At 35.9% G+C, this 17712-nt stretch overlaps 1 protein-coding gene across 2 annotated transcripts in view; it reads right to left on the reverse strand.

The window, feature by feature from the left end:
• Positions 1 to 17712, reverse strand: part of CNTN1 (contactin 1) — a 371087-nt gene that overhangs the window by 125264 nt on the left and 228111 nt on the right. For both annotated transcript variants that reach the window (XM_079938240.1, XM_079938239.1), the window contains 7 exons: positions 17078 to 17284; positions 13701 to 13800; positions 13366 to 13547; positions 10399 to 10523; positions 9630 to 9747; positions 5757 to 5907; positions 51 to 178 (listed from right to left, as the gene is read on the reverse strand). In XM_079938240.1, the coding sequence (XP_079794366.1) occupies positions 51 to 178; positions 5757 to 5907; positions 9630 to 9747; positions 10399 to 10523; positions 13366 to 13547; positions 13701 to 13800; positions 17078 to 17284 (1011 nt within the window). The remainder of the gene's footprint in view (positions 1 to 50; positions 179 to 5756; positions 5908 to 9629; positions 9748 to 10398; positions 10524 to 13365; positions 13548 to 13700; positions 13801 to 17077; positions 17285 to 17712) is intronic.

Here is a 17712-nt window from a genome sequence, read left to right on the forward strand (position 1 = left end):
CACTGTCAAACTTAAAAAAAAAAAGTAAAGTTAATCAAATGGTTTCCTACCTGTGATAACAAGAGTCCCAGTGCTATTAGCCTTCCCTTTATTATTTTCTACAAAGCATGTATAGACACCTCCATCATTCCTTGTAATGTTATTGATTTCCAAGCTGCCATCTTCCCAAATGACTATTCTATTGAAATGAAAGAAATACACATTTCACAAAATTAATTTAATGAAATACGTTACTATTCTATGTCTTAGATTAAAAACACTAACATCTTAGTATCATTAAAGTTTTACATAAATTGCTTGACAGAGACTTTTTTCAAGATGAAACATTCTAGCCTTTGTTTAGAATATTCTTTCTCAGCATCAAGTTTTTTTGGAAAACCACCTTCATCTTTTTCTTGGACTTATCACAGTAATCTCAAACTGTCCTCCTGCTGCCAACCTTGCCTCTACACAGTTTCTTTTCCCACATGTCGGCCAGACATGAAGACATACACCACATAAGTAATACAATGTCACTCTTTGGCTCAGTGATGTCACTCTACAGCTCAGAAGCCTCCAGTGAGTTTTCCATCTCATGCATAGTAAAAGCCACAGCCCTTGGTTTGCCCTTTTAGGCCCTGGTCGTTTTCACAATCTGTTTCTCACAACCTTCAGGGTTTTGCACAGTGGCACCTTCAGTAAAGCTTTGTCTGATAAATTCTAGTTAGTATGGCATGCACACACCCACCCATGGCACTGCTGCTGTCCTGGCATTCCCCATGATATCCCTCTTCCCAGATTTTTCTTCCTAACACATATTTCATCAGACATACTTCAGCTTTACTTGTTAATCTATCCTTGCATTAGATGGTAGCATCCTGATGTCAGGAATTTGTATCTGCTTTGTTTGTGGCCCCATCTCAAGGTAACATATTCATTAACGTATACAATCATTAGGAAAAAACAAAAAACTATGTTCCAGGAATTCCTTAAGGAGTGAGACATGAAACAATGAGTAGGCACTCGATCAACCTGTTTTTGAATGTATGAACTACATAGAGTTTAACTGAAGCAGTGGCTCTCTACATGCCACCATAAAATGACTTTTAAACCACTGTGAGACAGACTTAGATCAGTCATAGGCCTGAAAAAAGTGAGCCCAGATCTTCCAGGAATGTGACCCCAGGACTTCAGCCTTGGTAGTTAGAATAGACTGTCATTTCCACAGCCACAGAGGAATACAAACATATTTTAATTTTAGGAAATTTCAAAGGATGATACTGTAAAACCTACCTTAGTAAAAGCTTCTGTAACAGATTACTTTTAGGAAATTCTTCTATGAACAGAAACTAAATCTTTCATACTAATAGAACTTAAATGTATTCCCTCTGCCTGTCTGCCTCTTCCTTGGAGTCAGGAGACCGAAAACTCATTATTTGTAACCTTATTATACCTAACTCTTACATATAATTTATATTACATTAATATTACATATATTATGATATATTACATATAATTTATATATTTATTATATAACTTTACTATATAATGCCTTGCACTTACATTCAATATTGGATTGCCTGTCATTGGATTTTATTTTATTTTTAAATTTTTGGTATTCTTTTCCATTATGGTTTACTACAGAATATTGACTATCCCGTGCTTTACAGTAGGACCTTATTGTGTATCCATCCTATATATAATACTTTGCATCTGCTGATCCCAAACTCCCCATCCATCCCCCCACATCTCCTTCCGCCTTGGCAACCACAAGTCTGTTCTCTATGTCTGTGAATGTGTTTCTGTTCTGTAAATAAGTTCATTTGTGTCATAGTTTCGATTTCACATACAAGTGACATTATATAGTATCTTTCTCTTTTTCACTTATTTCATTTAGTATGATAATCTCTAGGCCCATCCATATTACTGCAAATGGCATTATTTCATTCTTCTGTATGGCTGAGTAATATTCCATTGTATATATATATACTACATCTTTATCCATTTATCTGTCAATGGACATTTAGCTTGCTTCCATGTCTTGGCTATTGTAAATAATGTTGTATGAACATTGGGGTGCATGTATCTTTTCAAATTATAGTTTTGTCTGGATATATGCTCAGGATTGGGATTGCTGCATCATACGGAAACTCTATTTTTAGTTTTTTGAGGAACCTCCACACCCTCAAAAGGGTGGAGTTTTGCCACGCTTTTGGTTGTGGCAAAGGGTGTAGGAGGGTTGCCTTTTCTCCACATCCTCTCCAGCATTTACTATTTGTAGAGTTTTTAAATGGCTATTCTGATCAGTGTAAGTGGTACCTCATTGTAGTTTTGATTTGCATTCCTCTAATAATTAGCAATGCTGAGCATCTTTTCATTTGCCTATTGGCCATCTGTATGTCTTCTTTGGAGAAATGTCTATTTAGATCTGATTTTTACTTTCCTTAAATATATAATTTCCAAAACCTTAATTTATCTCTGAAGCTTTGTACAAACACATGCCAACAATTCTCCATATATTCCATTTTAAGAGCAGAGCTTCATAAAGGACAATTACTACATACATACTTTATTAATAAAAATCTCCATATAAGAAAACACCAAAAATTTCACCAATAATATATTCCATAATTTCCTTGCTCGTCTTTAACTCTCCAGTTCCAACTTAAGCTCATTTCAGAATACTTTTTACTTATTGAAGAAATAATGTAATAGCATAATATAAACATAAACATAAAAGTAATTATTTGATATTGTGGAAGCTATGCCAATGTCCCTCTATGTTCTCTCACTGTGAGGAGTGTAACTGATCCACAGCTCTAGCTGCTGCACTCAGAAATCCATCACTGTGTTTGAGCCAAAACAACACTTTCCACAGGTTGCTCTCAGCCAATGACTGAGTCCAGGAGGAATTTTAAGGCTGCATATTCCAGGTAGACATCAGGCTCCTCTGATGGGCATTTTTAGCTGGAACGCTTTCCAGTGGTCTTACCACACTCTATTAAATCTGCACGGCAGTCCATTTCTACCAGCCTTTCTTCCTTCCTTCCCTTTCCCCTTCATTTGGAAGCAGACCTGAATCTCAGATGGCTGTCCCAGGCTTCACCAAGAGTCTTCTGTTTTCCTTCCTAGGCATTGCCATTAATAAATCTCTTGCATGGCTAATCCCGCATTGTCATCTGCTTCTCATAGAACTCATATTAACACAGTACTAACATTAATGTGTCTCATTTGTTCTCACTAAGCTCTAGTGTAAGTCCTTAGCCAATTTTCCACCCCACCCCATTTAATTATTTTGTACGTAAAGCAATGAAAATTATCATCAAGTTGCAATGGAAACAACAATAGCAACAATTAATCTTTCTAAAACCCACATTATATTCTTAGTTTTCTCACGTATATTAGCTCTCAATTGATCATTGTCATCTTTAAAGGGTATACTTCCTTGTGTTGTTCAGCTCACCTACACTTTCAGGTACTTTGTCCATGACATTAAAATTAATTTCAGTAAGAGTATTTAGGGAACTTGATGTTTTTGAATAATGATCCATATTCTAAAGTCAATGTAGTTAAATTATCAGAATCTTATCCTTATTTTCAGATTAGATCATATAGATAAACAGTCAAACAAGCCAGGAACCATCTGGTCTTTAATAAAGTAGTCACTTATTGTTGCCAAAATTATTCCAGTATAACCTCCATCTTATTTGTTAATGTTTAAAGCACACCAACTCTGGGGTAGAAAAGAATCTTGGAGAGACTCTCATATAAAAGGCTCAGATAAAGACCATTTTAGAGTTGATAGCAGTCCATTGGTTATAAATGAACAACTACAAAGAAATTCTGTTGGAGAATGCATATCATTTTAAACTTAAATAAAATCATACAATTGAGAACTTAATTACAACTTATCAAGATTTATGTTTCCTCTCTCCTGATTGCAAGTACTGCATATGCCATTTTACAAACCATTTACCAGGCACAGAGATAACTTAGTAATGTGGAACAGTTTTTAGGTAATTATATTAATCAGAATAAGATTATAGTTATGCTCAAAGACAGTTATTCAGTTACTCCTTAATATTATTTTCAACAGAAATGTTTCTCTAAAAGTAATTATTAGTTTAACTTTTCTTAATACATACTATTTTATAACATTCAAACTTATTTTTACATGAAATACCAAATCTATAATAAAGAGATACTTAAATAATCTGAGCTACTAGTGGGTTAACATAGTGAGCAAAAATTAGATTTATAGACTCTTTCATCAAAAGGTCATACAATTTGATTCAAATACTTTAAAAATATTGACAGGACTAGAATAATAAGATTTTAGGAGCTAGACTTTTCTTTTTTTGAACACATGTTTGTATTTAGGAAAAACAAATCCATGAAGCATGGTTCTGAGAAATTTGTGGTTGCAGAGGCCCATGGCATGAGTCCTCATCAGAATCAGAGCAAGATTCTTTTCATTAAGGAGAGAGAGCTAATAGTGCAGCCAACAGGAAATGCTATGCTCTAGGCTGTTGCAGTAGTGAATACCTAAAATTGGAACTACCTTATGATCATGGTCTGCATCACTCATTATCTGACTGCTAAAGCTTCAACCCTGTATTGCACAGATTGACTTTTCCTTTAACACTGATTCTTCTAGTATCATTTTGTTAAAGTGTTAATAAATCTTAGTCAGACATATTACCTGTAGAATTTAATGTATTCAGGGAAGCAGCTGCTGTCCTTGCACACCCCTCCCCAACCACAGCTTTGTCTCATGCACAACCATACTTGTGATTATCCTAGTAAGAAAACTGTGTTGCCATGTGTTCATTCCATATCAGCATGGCACAAGTTCAAGTTCTGGCTTGGAGATTACTGATACATTTTCAGAAGGCCACTTTAACCTTTCCAGGCTTTAGATACATCAAAACAGAGATGATACTCACCTTACATTCTTTATTGGATTACTGTAAAGATTTATCTTTTATACTTTTGCTAGAATATTTTTTTAAAGGCAAAAACTACTTTTTTCCTCCCCTATTTAAGCCTTTAGACAGATTTCTACTACTCTTAGATGAAGCCACAGAAAATGTTGTTACTAATGACCTGGCTTACTATGTGTCATCCCTTAAAACTGTTCTCCATTTTATTCTAAAGACAGCCATGTTGGTTTTAGTTCTTACATTCCTTATACATCCTCTGCTCTCTGCCTTAGGGCCTTTGCACATGCTGTGCTCCCTGCTTGAAATATTTGCTGCTCCCCAACCTTCATATCCCAATTCTCCTATTTCCCAACATTCCTTCTCCCCATAGATAGTTAGGAAGATTAGAAGTTCCTGTTCACTTCAGAAGAGGGAAGAGGTGATTTGTACTTTAAAATCACCTTTTATTTCCCTACCGAAATATTTAATAGGCTAATTGCATAAAATTAAATCAAATATGAATGGCTATAGAAGCCCTTGTTAGGGGAAAAATTATAAAGACCCTATTTTATTTCCCATTGTTAATTAGTTTTGTGGCCTTGGGCAATTTGTCACAAATCTCTGAGCCTCAATTTTTAAAATTCCTTATAAACTCTAGAAGTCTAAAAATTGAATTCTGTTTATAATAGATACTGACAGTGATGGGTATTTCTGTTTACCTTAGAGCTGTGATATCTTCTGGGGAGAAAAGTTAGAACAAAAATTATTTACGCTATGAATATGAAAACAAGTTCTCTACAAAGTAAACTTTCCCAAGTACTGAGTTGCAATCGGATTTCTAGTTTCTGGACTGACCTGCTGCTATTGACAAGCCACTCTGTACCTTTACTCCATAAAAATTTTGGTTTGGGTGCAGCTTTAGGTTTGCATTCAATTATAACTCTTCCTCCTTTAGCAGCCAGGATCTTTTTCTTCATAGGATTCATTTCAAAAGTTGGAGCCAAAGCTAAAAGAAAGTAAACTATTATTTGTCTCTTTTGCTAAAAAAAGAAACAGAAGTTTCTTCTATACTATAGCATCTTTTATTCCCTTTTGATTAATAATCAATAGAAAAGATTAATCTCACCAAATGTTATCAGCAATGACCAACAGACATTCCATGCCTAATAATAATAATTGTTTTCTTTTATTTAAAATTTTATTGAGGTATATTTTACTTACCAAAATTTACCCATTTTAAATGTATAATTCTTGGTGATAACTGAATTAATTATTACACATTTAAGTTGTAATCAAATGCTGTATGAATATTTACCTTGAAGGTAATACCTAATTCAAGTGTCTTGACTCAGTTGCGCAAGGGAAGTTAAGTGAAAGGATAGAGGAAATTGAGCAATTATTAATATTGGCACATATTCATAATCCGTAATCATAGTCACACTTTGAATGAACTGTCCCCAGCTTACGGATGAAAGAACTGATATCTATTAAGATTCTATAATTTGCCAAATGTGCCACAGGCAGTAAGGTATAAAATGGGATTTACATTTGAATCTAGATCTGTCTGATTTGCAAGCATGCTCTTTTCAGTAAACAATATGACTCCTCCTTCATTATACAAACATTTATTGAGTACCAACTGCATGCAGACACTATGAGATGCCTTAATAAACAGAGAGACCCCTGCCTTCAGGACCAACCTACAAACAGTTATGGGAATGATGTTTTCAATTAATTGAGAAGTATATAATGCACCTGTAGCTCATCCTTACTTCAAAGTACAGATCAATAATTATGAAAACAGGCTATAGAGTCTCAAAAAATATTACTCTCTTGATGATATGCTCTAATTTTCTTTAGTGTCCCCACATCTAGCTCATTTCTCAATCTCTTTGTCATTTTGCAGACTCCAGGGGGATTCCATCTTTTTATTTCCACACATCCCAATCATCTATAAAACTGTCCTTTCTGGGGGCTTTTCTAGGCCTAAGTATATCTTTATCCAGGTCTTGACCCTTCATCATCTAGTCCCATGATTCTCAAATTTTATTTGTGCATCATAATCATCTGAGGATCTTGGTAAAATGCTATTTAATAGATCTGGGGTGGACCTGAGATTCAGCACTTCTAACAAGCTCTGAAGAACACACTTTTTATAAAAATGATTTAGGTTATCCCATTGTTTTTTAGTCTGAGTTTTTATAATTGGAAATAAATAAGTAAACAACCGACCTGTGTTGTATACCTAACACAGCATGTGGTATTTTGTATAGGCTAAATAAATATTGTGGGTGACATACTGCTTATAAAATATGAGAGAAATTTTCATCAGATTATATTTAGAAAGTCTAAATTTATCTAGAAAATAAGACTTTTTTCTGAATCTGTTCAGTCTTAATAAAATCGTTGATTTGGTGCAGTCATTTAAATGACCCATGCTTACCTAATGTTTGAATTTCTAGTGACAGAATCTAGACCATGTTCATGTATACATACATATATATATTTTTTTTCTTTTGTTCTTTATTGAGCCTATTACAGACTAGTATCTGGTGCACAGTAAGCACTCAATAATCATTTGGTGGATGAATAAATGAATTAATTAAATAACTCAGGAAAGAAGAGAGAGAAACACTGTTCCTAAAGGTAATAAACAAAAATAGATTGAAACAAATATAAAGATGGTCAGGAATTAATCTCAGTCTCAAAATGATCAATTTGCTTAATTACTGCCTTAATAGATTAATGATTGCAAGATTTAGGTTTGAAGACAGAAAGATCTTTCAGTCTGAGCTGTTAAATTTTCATTTTCTCTTGTAATATATAACAATTAACAAGAAATTTTAACAGAAAACAAAAGCATTTACATTTGGAAGGAATTGAAATTCACCTCATATCTTCTCTAAGAGTCAAAATGATTTTACTGCACTTCATACCAAAGTGATAGGGTATGAAGCCTAAGCCTAAATGTTTCCTTGATACCCAAAGAAACTAGATTAAATATATTAGCAAGGAATTTTGACTTTAGGGGGAAGAAATGGAATATGATACTCAGCATTATAAGAAGAGGCAGGAAAAGTTAAAATCAAGAAGGCCTCAACTCTTTTTAAAGATAGCTTTCTTTAATACTTTCCTATAACTGTCTCAGTGTCTTTCATGTTCTTTTAGTGTCACTCAATTTGCAGTGATACCAATGTTTTAAAAAATTTCCCTTTGGTGTCTCAAGAATAAAAGAGACTGCACTGAGTCATTGTTTTATCTTTTCAGTAATCATTTCTAGCAGAGAAATCCTGCCCACCTGATTCATTACTTACAATATTACTAAACTTGGTGACAGCCACTTCAAATAGTATGAAAAGGACATGATAGTATGAAAAGGACATGATACTTTTAATTAAAGTAGTTGTAATGAAAATAAAAAGAAAGTAAAAAATCTCAGAGATTTATGGGATAAAAATGAGAAATTTAATAGATGTAATGGGGGGAAAGTATGTAATGGGATTGTGTCATTCTTTAGAACAGTAAATATTTCAAGAGGAGATGATGTGAATGAGTGAGAAATAATGAATTCGGTTTCAGACATGCTGAGTTTGGGATATCTGTGAAGTTACCCAGATGACCATTTCTACCAAGAAGCTTTTATAGTGAGCTTGAAGCTGAGGATAAAATTCTGGGCCAGATGTGTAAATTAAGGTGTCCTTGATAGTTAATGGGCAAAGAAGAAGATATCATCCAGGTTTTTTTAAAAATTTAAAAATAATAATAATTGAGGAATAATATTATAAAATACATGAAAGAATGAGTAAGAAAATGGAATGCAACCAGAGGAATGGAACTCTAGAAGAGAGCAAGATTTCCAACTGAGCAGGGAAGGAGTAAAAAGGAAAATGAAGGCAATCAAGACAAAATAATCTGGGAGGTATCAGAGCATGGCATCACCAAGGACAAAAGAGAGGAGAATTAAAGAGGAAAGCATGACCAGAAAGAGAGGCAGCCTGAGGATATGCACACACACTCACACACACACACACACACACACACACACACACACACATACACATGCACACGAAGAAAGGTTGTCTGTTGAGGGCAGAGACAAAGGGATTATTTTGGGACAAGATACATCGTCCTCTGGATAAAGAGTATCAAAAGGACAAGTGTAATAAAGATTCAGATAGTTTTGAAGAGGGATGGGAAGTTGAAATGTTTTATTTCAGTGGTTTTCAATTTTCATGGAGAAGTAAGAAAGTAATATGAAAGTAGGAGTGAGTGTGGGGTAAGGGGATTGAGGAATGTCTCGAAGGTTTTCAATAGCAATTTTAACCCAGAGACCCAGGGACTGATAAAGCTACCAAGTGCTAAACACTCATCTGAGGCTGGCTCACAGGCATTGCAGAAGCATCAGTCTTCACTATGTGATGTCCTGGCAGTGTTTAGCTGCCCAAACATAGGAGAGAACAAGACATAAAAATTGGCATGTGTAAAGTTTGCTTTACCATTAAAAAAGCCTTAAAAACCTTTATACTCCATGTTGCCTCCAATTTATTTACTGTTCATGAATGAAAGGAAAATAATAATATCATTCTATTTCAAACCACATTTTAGAAATGTTTAACTTCTAATTCAAGAAAGTACTGTGAAATTAAATATAATCTGTATATAATGAAGGATCATTTTAACATGTTGCTTTCTTGCTGATTGTTAACAGAAACCAGAAATAATACTGACCCAAGATCTTCAACTCCGCGTTTGCATAAATGGCTCCATGTGTATTTTCAGCTATGCACTGATACATGCCAGCATTTTCAAAGGTCACGTCATACAGTCTCAATTCCCCTCTATGATACTGGAAAGAACACAAAGTGAAACACATTTTCTTGATAGACTTTAATAGAAATGGTTTCATTTGGGTTTGGGCTTGGTTGTCTTTCCATTTAGGTACATTATTTTTGCCCCCACTGTTAACTAAGTCTAGTGGAGTGGGGTTTTCATGGTATGGGGAAGTAAAACCCACTTACCATGCCCAGTGACTCTTGTTCTATTCATCCTACAGAGAAGAGAGTCCACCTTTTTCCCTCTTGGCCCAGCTGTGAGATTACAGTGGGAAGGTAGAGAAGGACCCCACTGATGCTACTTGTCCCCAGGGCTAAAGGTAGGACCTTCATTCTTACCTCTGTTTCTGTGGGGTCAGGGAAACAGTGGCAAGAAAAAGAGGACAATATCAGGTAGTAGAGATGGATGCATAGGAAGAGGGTGAAAAGTGGAACAAAGGAAACAATAAGGAGAGAGAGAGAGAAGGTAGACATAAGAAAATGTTTAAGCTGAAAAAAGACACTTTATGTTCACTTTCTGGTTTTTTCTTTTAAAGGAGACTTTTATATTTCAGGGACTAGATGCCCTTAATCTATTGACACTCCTGCTAACTTTATCCCAGGATCACCCAGAAATGTTACCGGAACATAGGCTCAAGAACTGCAAAGCACTTGAACATACATACCAAATATCCATTCTTCAGCCATCGGATGCTAGGGATGGGCTTCCCTGTGGCCACACAAGGCCAGTAGAGATCACTGCCTATATCCACCTCTGTGTCATTGATGTGTTCTACCCACTCAGGAAATGCTTAAAAGTAAAGGACATTGAAAATTGTCAAATGCAAGTCAACATTCATCATCATCTCAAGAGGACAAATATTACACTTAGTTGATCTTCCTCTAGAAAATACATCAAATATTCTGTGTGTCATAAAATCAATGATAGAGTCAGTGAAATTGTATTTCTACAGGTCAGCAGGTAAACTTTATCTTACAATATTACAGCACTAGGTAACTGTAATTAAATTCATAATTGTTTTTCTATTTGTGAACCACGTTTTGTTGGAAAGCTAATTCACGAATAGCACTAAAATAATTTATCTTTTTCTTATAATGTAAATCTTTCAAAATTACATATAAAGTTTTAAAGAATTATGTGTTAATTTATTATGTAAGAGGGGTAGAGTCTAGGGTACAAGTGGAGATGTTGACCTCAGAGAGCAGCTGAACCTAGAATATAAAGAGATAAAGGTAGAGAAGTAGGTGTCAGTAGATGTGGAGTGGGAGTTTGTGAAAGCTCCAATTTAATTACTACCATTTTCTCTGTGAAATAAGAAGCCAAGTTATTAGCTGAGAGAAAGGTTGAAGGAGGAGGTACTGTGGGTTTGAAGGAAATCACGAAGGCATGAAATGGTCATCTAAGAGCGTGAGAGGTAAGTGAATCTGGAGAAATGTAGTCTAGTTGCCAGGCGACATTAAGGGTAACAATAAGGTCTGAAGCATGGCAGTGGGAGTGAGTTGCTGAGGAAGGTTGTAGGACAAGATCATTGGAGGAAAGGAGTTCAAAGGAACTAAGAGGGCAAACTATTGGAAAAGTTATTATAGTCTACATGATTTTTTTAAAATTAATTAATTAATTTATTTTTGGCTGTGTTGGGTCTTCGTTTCTGTGTGAGGGCTTTCTCTAGTTGCGGTGAGCGGGAGCCACTCTTCATCGTGGTACGCAGGCCTCTCACTGTCGCGACCTCTCTTGTTGCGGAGCACAGGCTCCAGATGCGCAGGCTCAGTAGTTGTGGCTCATGGGCCCAGTTGCTCCGCGGCATGTGGGATCCTCCCAGACCAGGGCTCGAACCCGTGTCCCCTGCACTGGCAGGCAGACTCTCAACCACTGCGCCACCAGGGAAACCCCTAGTCTACATGATTTTATGTCACCAAGAATGAAGTCAGGAGTAGAGTTGTAGTTGGTGAGAGTTGTCAATAGTGAAAATCTTAGGGCAATGAGTGGGGAGGGGCGACCTAACATAAGATTGTAAACTGGATGATTAAAGGAAAAGAAAGATAGTCTAGCAATGGCAGTGAAGAGCAGGGAGGCAGGTACTGGCAGTACTGCCAGTCACTCCTGGGAATGAGGGCTGTGAAAGAAAAATCAGCCACTGCTTGAGTGGTCTACAGGGGAAAGTGTCTTTAAGGGAGAGCCAAGTTTCAGTTAGAGCAAGAGAATAAAGGGAATGTTCAAAGAAGTTGAGAATATAGGGGATTCTGATAATGGACTATGTGCTCTAGAAGTATAGTATAAATACATCAGAAGTTGGGAATGAAGGGGAAATAGAGACTAAGTAGGACATGTGCGGAGCTCTGTGGGTATTAAAGTGCAGGTCATAAGGAGGCCCTGGACCAAGGGCTTCTTAAGGCAAATGAAATGCACAGGGTGAAGGTAAAATGATCCTAATCTTAGTGGACTTTATGAGATGGTGGTGGTGAGGCTGCAAATCCTGGGTCATCGGAGACACTTACTTTATTCCGATATAGACAGAGGCCTGAGGTCTGAGAGATAGGGGTAGGGGTCGGACTTGACCCTGTCACAGTACTCTTTCAGCCTTCTGGTATTCCAGTTCAGCTGAGGCATCATCTCCAGTTTTTCCTATCATGTATCTTTTTGATGAGACTAAGGTACCCCTTTGCCATATGCTTTATCAATATCTTATGTAATTTTCCATATCGCACTCTCACTATTTTCTTTATAATTATATATATTGGGGGTATATATTTATTTGACTGTATATGCTTGTATACATTTGGGGGTTTTGTATGATATGACTAGAGTATGAATTCCTCAAGGACAGAATATTTCCTTTAAGTCCTTGCTCCTATCATAGTGTCTGCCTCTGAGGACACACTCAGTATACACTTGTTGAAGACTTAGATGTTTATTTAGATGTTTATTTAGACCTGCAAACTTCACATTGTAGATTTGTGAATGGATTTGTAGGGATGATTTCAGCCTGAAAAGTTTCAAGCACTGACTGAGAAACAACATTCTCTCCTCCCAAACATAAGCTTATTTTAATGTGTGAGAATCAAACACTTGTGCCAAGAAAATTATATTAAAGAAAACTTTTCCTTAGACCAGTTGTTCTCTAAGTGTGCGTCCTGAACCAGTAACATCAACATCTCCCAAGAATTTGTTAGACATACAAATTCTTGGGTCCCAAATAGACCTTCTAACTCAGAAACTCTGAGGGTGGGAACCAGCAATTTGTGTTTTTAATGAGCCCCCAGATGATTTTAAAACATGCTAAAGTTTGTGAACCACTGGGTTAAACTAAATCATAATGCCTAGGTTCTTGTACAAATAAAAAAGAGAGCTTGAAGAAAGTCTACAAACTATATGAATTATATTTTCTGAAAATTATCAATAACACTACTATTGATCCATTGGTGTTCCTATGATACCAGTGGCATAAACTCTTAACTTATATACTCATATTTGTGACTTAATTAGACATAAAGATGAATATTTTATCCTTTTGCATAATGTAGTTCACATCACTATTTTTAAACTAATCATTTTATGCTAGTTTTTCAAGTATGAAAGTGGCTTTCAATAAGATATTGATTAAATGTATGGAAAATTAAAACAATATCTCTACCTTGAACATAAATTCTTGCCTGGTGTTTATCCTTTCCTCTAATGTTCTCAGCCTCACATTCATATGTGCCTTCATCTTCTAGCTGAATATTGAAGATCTTCAGGACAGCTCCAGATGTGCTGATCTCAGCCGTGCTTGGCATTGGTTCTAGGACCTTCCGCCAACGGATATCAGGAACAGGACTTAAATAGGAGAAAGTAAGAGCTAATGGTCCACAATTCTTAAAAGACAATTTACTCTATGTTTGTAGCTAAACATTTACAACATTTATTTCCTAACAATACAAAATTTAATGTATTTCTATATATGTTAATAAAAACTGTGAGTATACTTACTTGCCAAGTGCAAAACACTCTAAAGTCACATTTTGGCCCATCAATGCATATATGTCCTTGAACTGAACTACAATATCAGCAGGATATGGTTTTGTTGTTCCTAATTTAAGAAAAACAAAAATATCAACTAATTAGTAAGCAGAGTAGTGTTTGTTTAACATTGTGGTTTTTATAGGATTAGAATTGCTTCAGTATGGAAGACTTTTCTCTGTACAAGTACTGGAAAATATCTGATCATGTCACAATGTATAGATTTGTTTATTTATGCATAGTATGCATACAGTATGAATTTTATTAAGCATTTTCAATCATATTGGCTCATTCTGACAACGGTGTAACCAATTTGACTCAAATAACTAAAAAATTCAACAATTCTTTAGGAAGCATCAAATAGGTATAAAACAAGCATAAAATAGGTATGAAACGAGCATCCCAGGCGATTCTGATAAATTGGATTTTTGATCTGTACCTTGAGAAAACATTGACCCAAGGGGCATTCCTTTTGATTCTGCCTCTAAAATACAACTTGGATCTGCCAGGTACTCTATGGGAATCAGGAAAAAAGAGAAAAAGGAAGGAAATGAGGGATAAGGGAAGAAAGAAGAGAGAAGAGTGCAAAAGAAGGAGGCAAGGGAAGAAAGAGGAAGAAAAGAATAAAGGAGTGTCCATGGAGATGAAGGAAAAGAGAAAACAATTTTAAAAGAGGGAAGGAGAGAAGGAAAGAAGAAAATTGTTTATTTAAACATCACCGTGTTCATCAATGACAACATTTATTTAGCATGTCGGTATTGAAGGATGTAATTCCCTCTATCTTACAGTGGAAGAAATAGGCTCAGAAAGGCTAAATACACTGTTTAGGATCACAACATGAGTGTGTATTTTACACTGTATAACACTATAAAGACAAATAGATACACAAAGACCTGAAATACAAGCCAAAACAAAAGTAAATGCTCTGAAAGAGTGGCAGCCAAGGAGGATTGTTGGAAGTATATAGGGGCCAAGGGAATTGCAAGCAAAGAGGGCATTTGAACCAGACCAGTTCAAGTTGAGGAAATAGCATATTATGACACAACTTCAGGAGTGTGCAGGGAATTATAAAAGGTCTAGGAATCAAAATGATATTGAAGCATATGTAGTTGAAGATGAGCTTGAACCTACAACATAGAAGACTTGAAACTGTGATATTAAACATTTTGAAGCTAATTTCCTCAATGGGTAACTACTAATAGGTTTTGATAAAAAAAGTGATATGAATCTTAATTTTGGTTTAAGTAGAAGACCTTGTTGTCAGTTTTAAAGGAAGGAATATGGAGAAGAAAAATAGCAGAGAGTCAGAGATCTAAGGGAGTGTGTTTCATAAATTCAGAAAAATAGATGAGGGACTAAACGAGGGCACAGTTGCAGTGGGACCAGAAAGGAAAGGGCAGATCCAAGTTGTATTTTACAGGCAAAATCAAAAGAACTGCCCCTTGGATCAATGTTTTCTCAAGGTACAGATCAAAAATCCAATTAATCAGAATCACCTGGGATGCTCGTTGAACCTGCAGATCACTTCCTAGGGGTCTAGGATGGGTCACATCATAGGTCTGCTGAATCACTATCTTTGGGTTCCACATTTTCCTCAAACTTCCCAAGTGCTTATGTCCTAAATGGGAACCGCTGTGCTCACTGTCCTGAGGATGGCAGTGGAGAGGAGATGATGATTAAAAATGCTCCCCCGAATTATTGCTAAAAGAGAAATATGACAGTATTGCTAAATGAGATGAAGAACACCAGAAGAGGAGGTTTAGAGAGGAGATAAAAGATGTGCTTGGAATATTTCAAACTTAACATCCTTGGGAACTTTCTGTGCGTCAAGCCCAGGATGTAGGTAGAATTCAGGATTAAATATAGGGAAAAGTTTTGGAGATGCAAATTTAGAGTCATCACATAGGGCTACTAGAGAAAAAGGTGTAAATGAGTGAGAATATTTGAAAAAGATTAGAAAGAAATATTAGAAGGAGGAAGATCTGATGAAGGATACTGCATAGAATTTGTCAGCAAGGCAGGTGGGAGATGAACGGAGGCAGAAGTAGTCAGAAAAAATAGGAAAAGAAGGGAGAGTTCAAGAGAGGCAGAGAGATCAACAAGTGTCAAAATTCATACAGTATCAGGCCTGAAAATATCCTTTGGATTTAGCAAATAAGAAGTGGTTTCACTTATTCACTGAATACAAAATAATACGCAGAGGGAAAGGAATGGAGGAGAGTTTGAAGATTCAGAAAAGAAAGGAAAGAGTGATGTAGTGATGTCCTTAAATGAATCAAATGGACTGTGAACCAGGGCAACTGGAGGAGGCAGCCTGAGCAGCAGGAGAAGCACTTCTTCCACCGAGAAAGAAAGAAGCATTGAATGTCGAGGGAAGCATAGGGAAGAAAGTTAGGGAAATTTTTACATGATGGCTCCTTTTCACTCTGCGAAGTAGTGGTGAGAGTATCTCCTAAGATTTGGGAGGGGAAAAAAAGCCAGAAAATCAGAAGATATTTATTGAATTCTAACCATGTGACTGCTATCTTGAGAAGAATAATAAAAATAGAATCTTTATGGTAGGATGGACTTTTCCCCATTGTTATATACAACTTAAGGTTAGTGGTAGGAACCAAACCCAAGTCTGCCAACAACAGTGCCGGTATTTCTTCAGAAGCTTGAACTCAGCGATATGAGTGTAGCAGCAGGACTGAGATAAAAATAATGTGAAGTAAGAAAACATATTGTGATCTGATTTCTCAGGAAGTGGTACACTAAAAAACGGAATGCAGTTCATTCAATTGAAGCCTGAGAAAAGGCCAGTCAAGAATGTTAGTGGTCATCAAATATGGCACCACGGTAGTCATACCCTACACTACTTACAGTAGAAAGGCAATTTATGTACTTATTTGCGTCATGTAAATAGTTCTTAAAAATATCAAAATAATCCAATTGCCTTCTTCCCCCCGCCCCCCAATTCTGTAATCACTATAGTTTGTTTTGATCTAATCATTCATTCTCTTTCATGAATTTACTAGGAAGTAGGATTGGACATGAAACAAAAAACAGTTGCTGGTGATTCCCATTGTAAATGATATATTGGTATTTTGCTTGAATTGATTGGTTCTCTATGCATTCCCTGAGCTAGAGGCAACCAGTCCAGACTCAACCACCTTAGGGACACTTTTATGATGTAAATCTTCTCTATGGGAAAAACTAAGGAAGGGCAAGGCTTACAAAGTATGTATCCTCTGTTTTCTCCGACAGAGCATTCAGCTGTTCTCCCCACTGGATATCTCTTTTCATTATTGTAAGTATGCCATAAGCAGACAAACTTGCAAAAACAGAGGAACAAATATGATACTTACGTTCAGGTAGTGGAATGAGTGGGATAAATTTGCTGAACACACTCTTTGTAATAGAGGGACTGGATACAAAGCAGGAATAATTCCCTTTGTCTGATGCCTCAACATTAGCAATGTAGAGATTGCCATTTGTCTGAGACACAAATCTTCGTTTATCCATTGTGATAAATACAGGAAATTCATTTAGAAGCCAGCGGTAGCTAAGATCATCTAGAAGAAAATATTGTTGACTAAGTATTAACCTCTTCTCCAAAAGCAAAGATTTTGTTTTCTAATAATAAGCTAGCCCATAACCTAATGTAGGCTTTTAAAATATTGTTGACTAAGTATTAATCTCTTCTCCAAAAGCAAAGATTTTGCTTTCTAGTAATAAGCACATAATCTAATCTAAGCTTTTATAGAGCCAAGAAGTTGGAAATAGGCCAAGATAAACTGAAAATTTTCTAAAAGCTACTGTAGTTTGAGTGAGTATAAAGCGATGCTAAGCAATTATATCTATCTCTCAATTATTTATGGATTACTAGTTTTTATTTTTTATTTCATTGATAGGCAAAACGAAACTCAGAGAGGTTAAATGACTTGCTTAGAATTTCATGGCTAAGAAGAATTAGGATTATGAATCCAGGTCTAATAATTCC

Source organism: Stenella coeruleoalba (genome assembly GCF_951394435.1).
Source record: "Stenella coeruleoalba genome assembly, chromosome: 11".
Classification (NCBI taxonomy): Eukaryota; Metazoa; Chordata; class Mammalia; order Artiodactyla; family Delphinidae; genus Stenella; species Stenella coeruleoalba.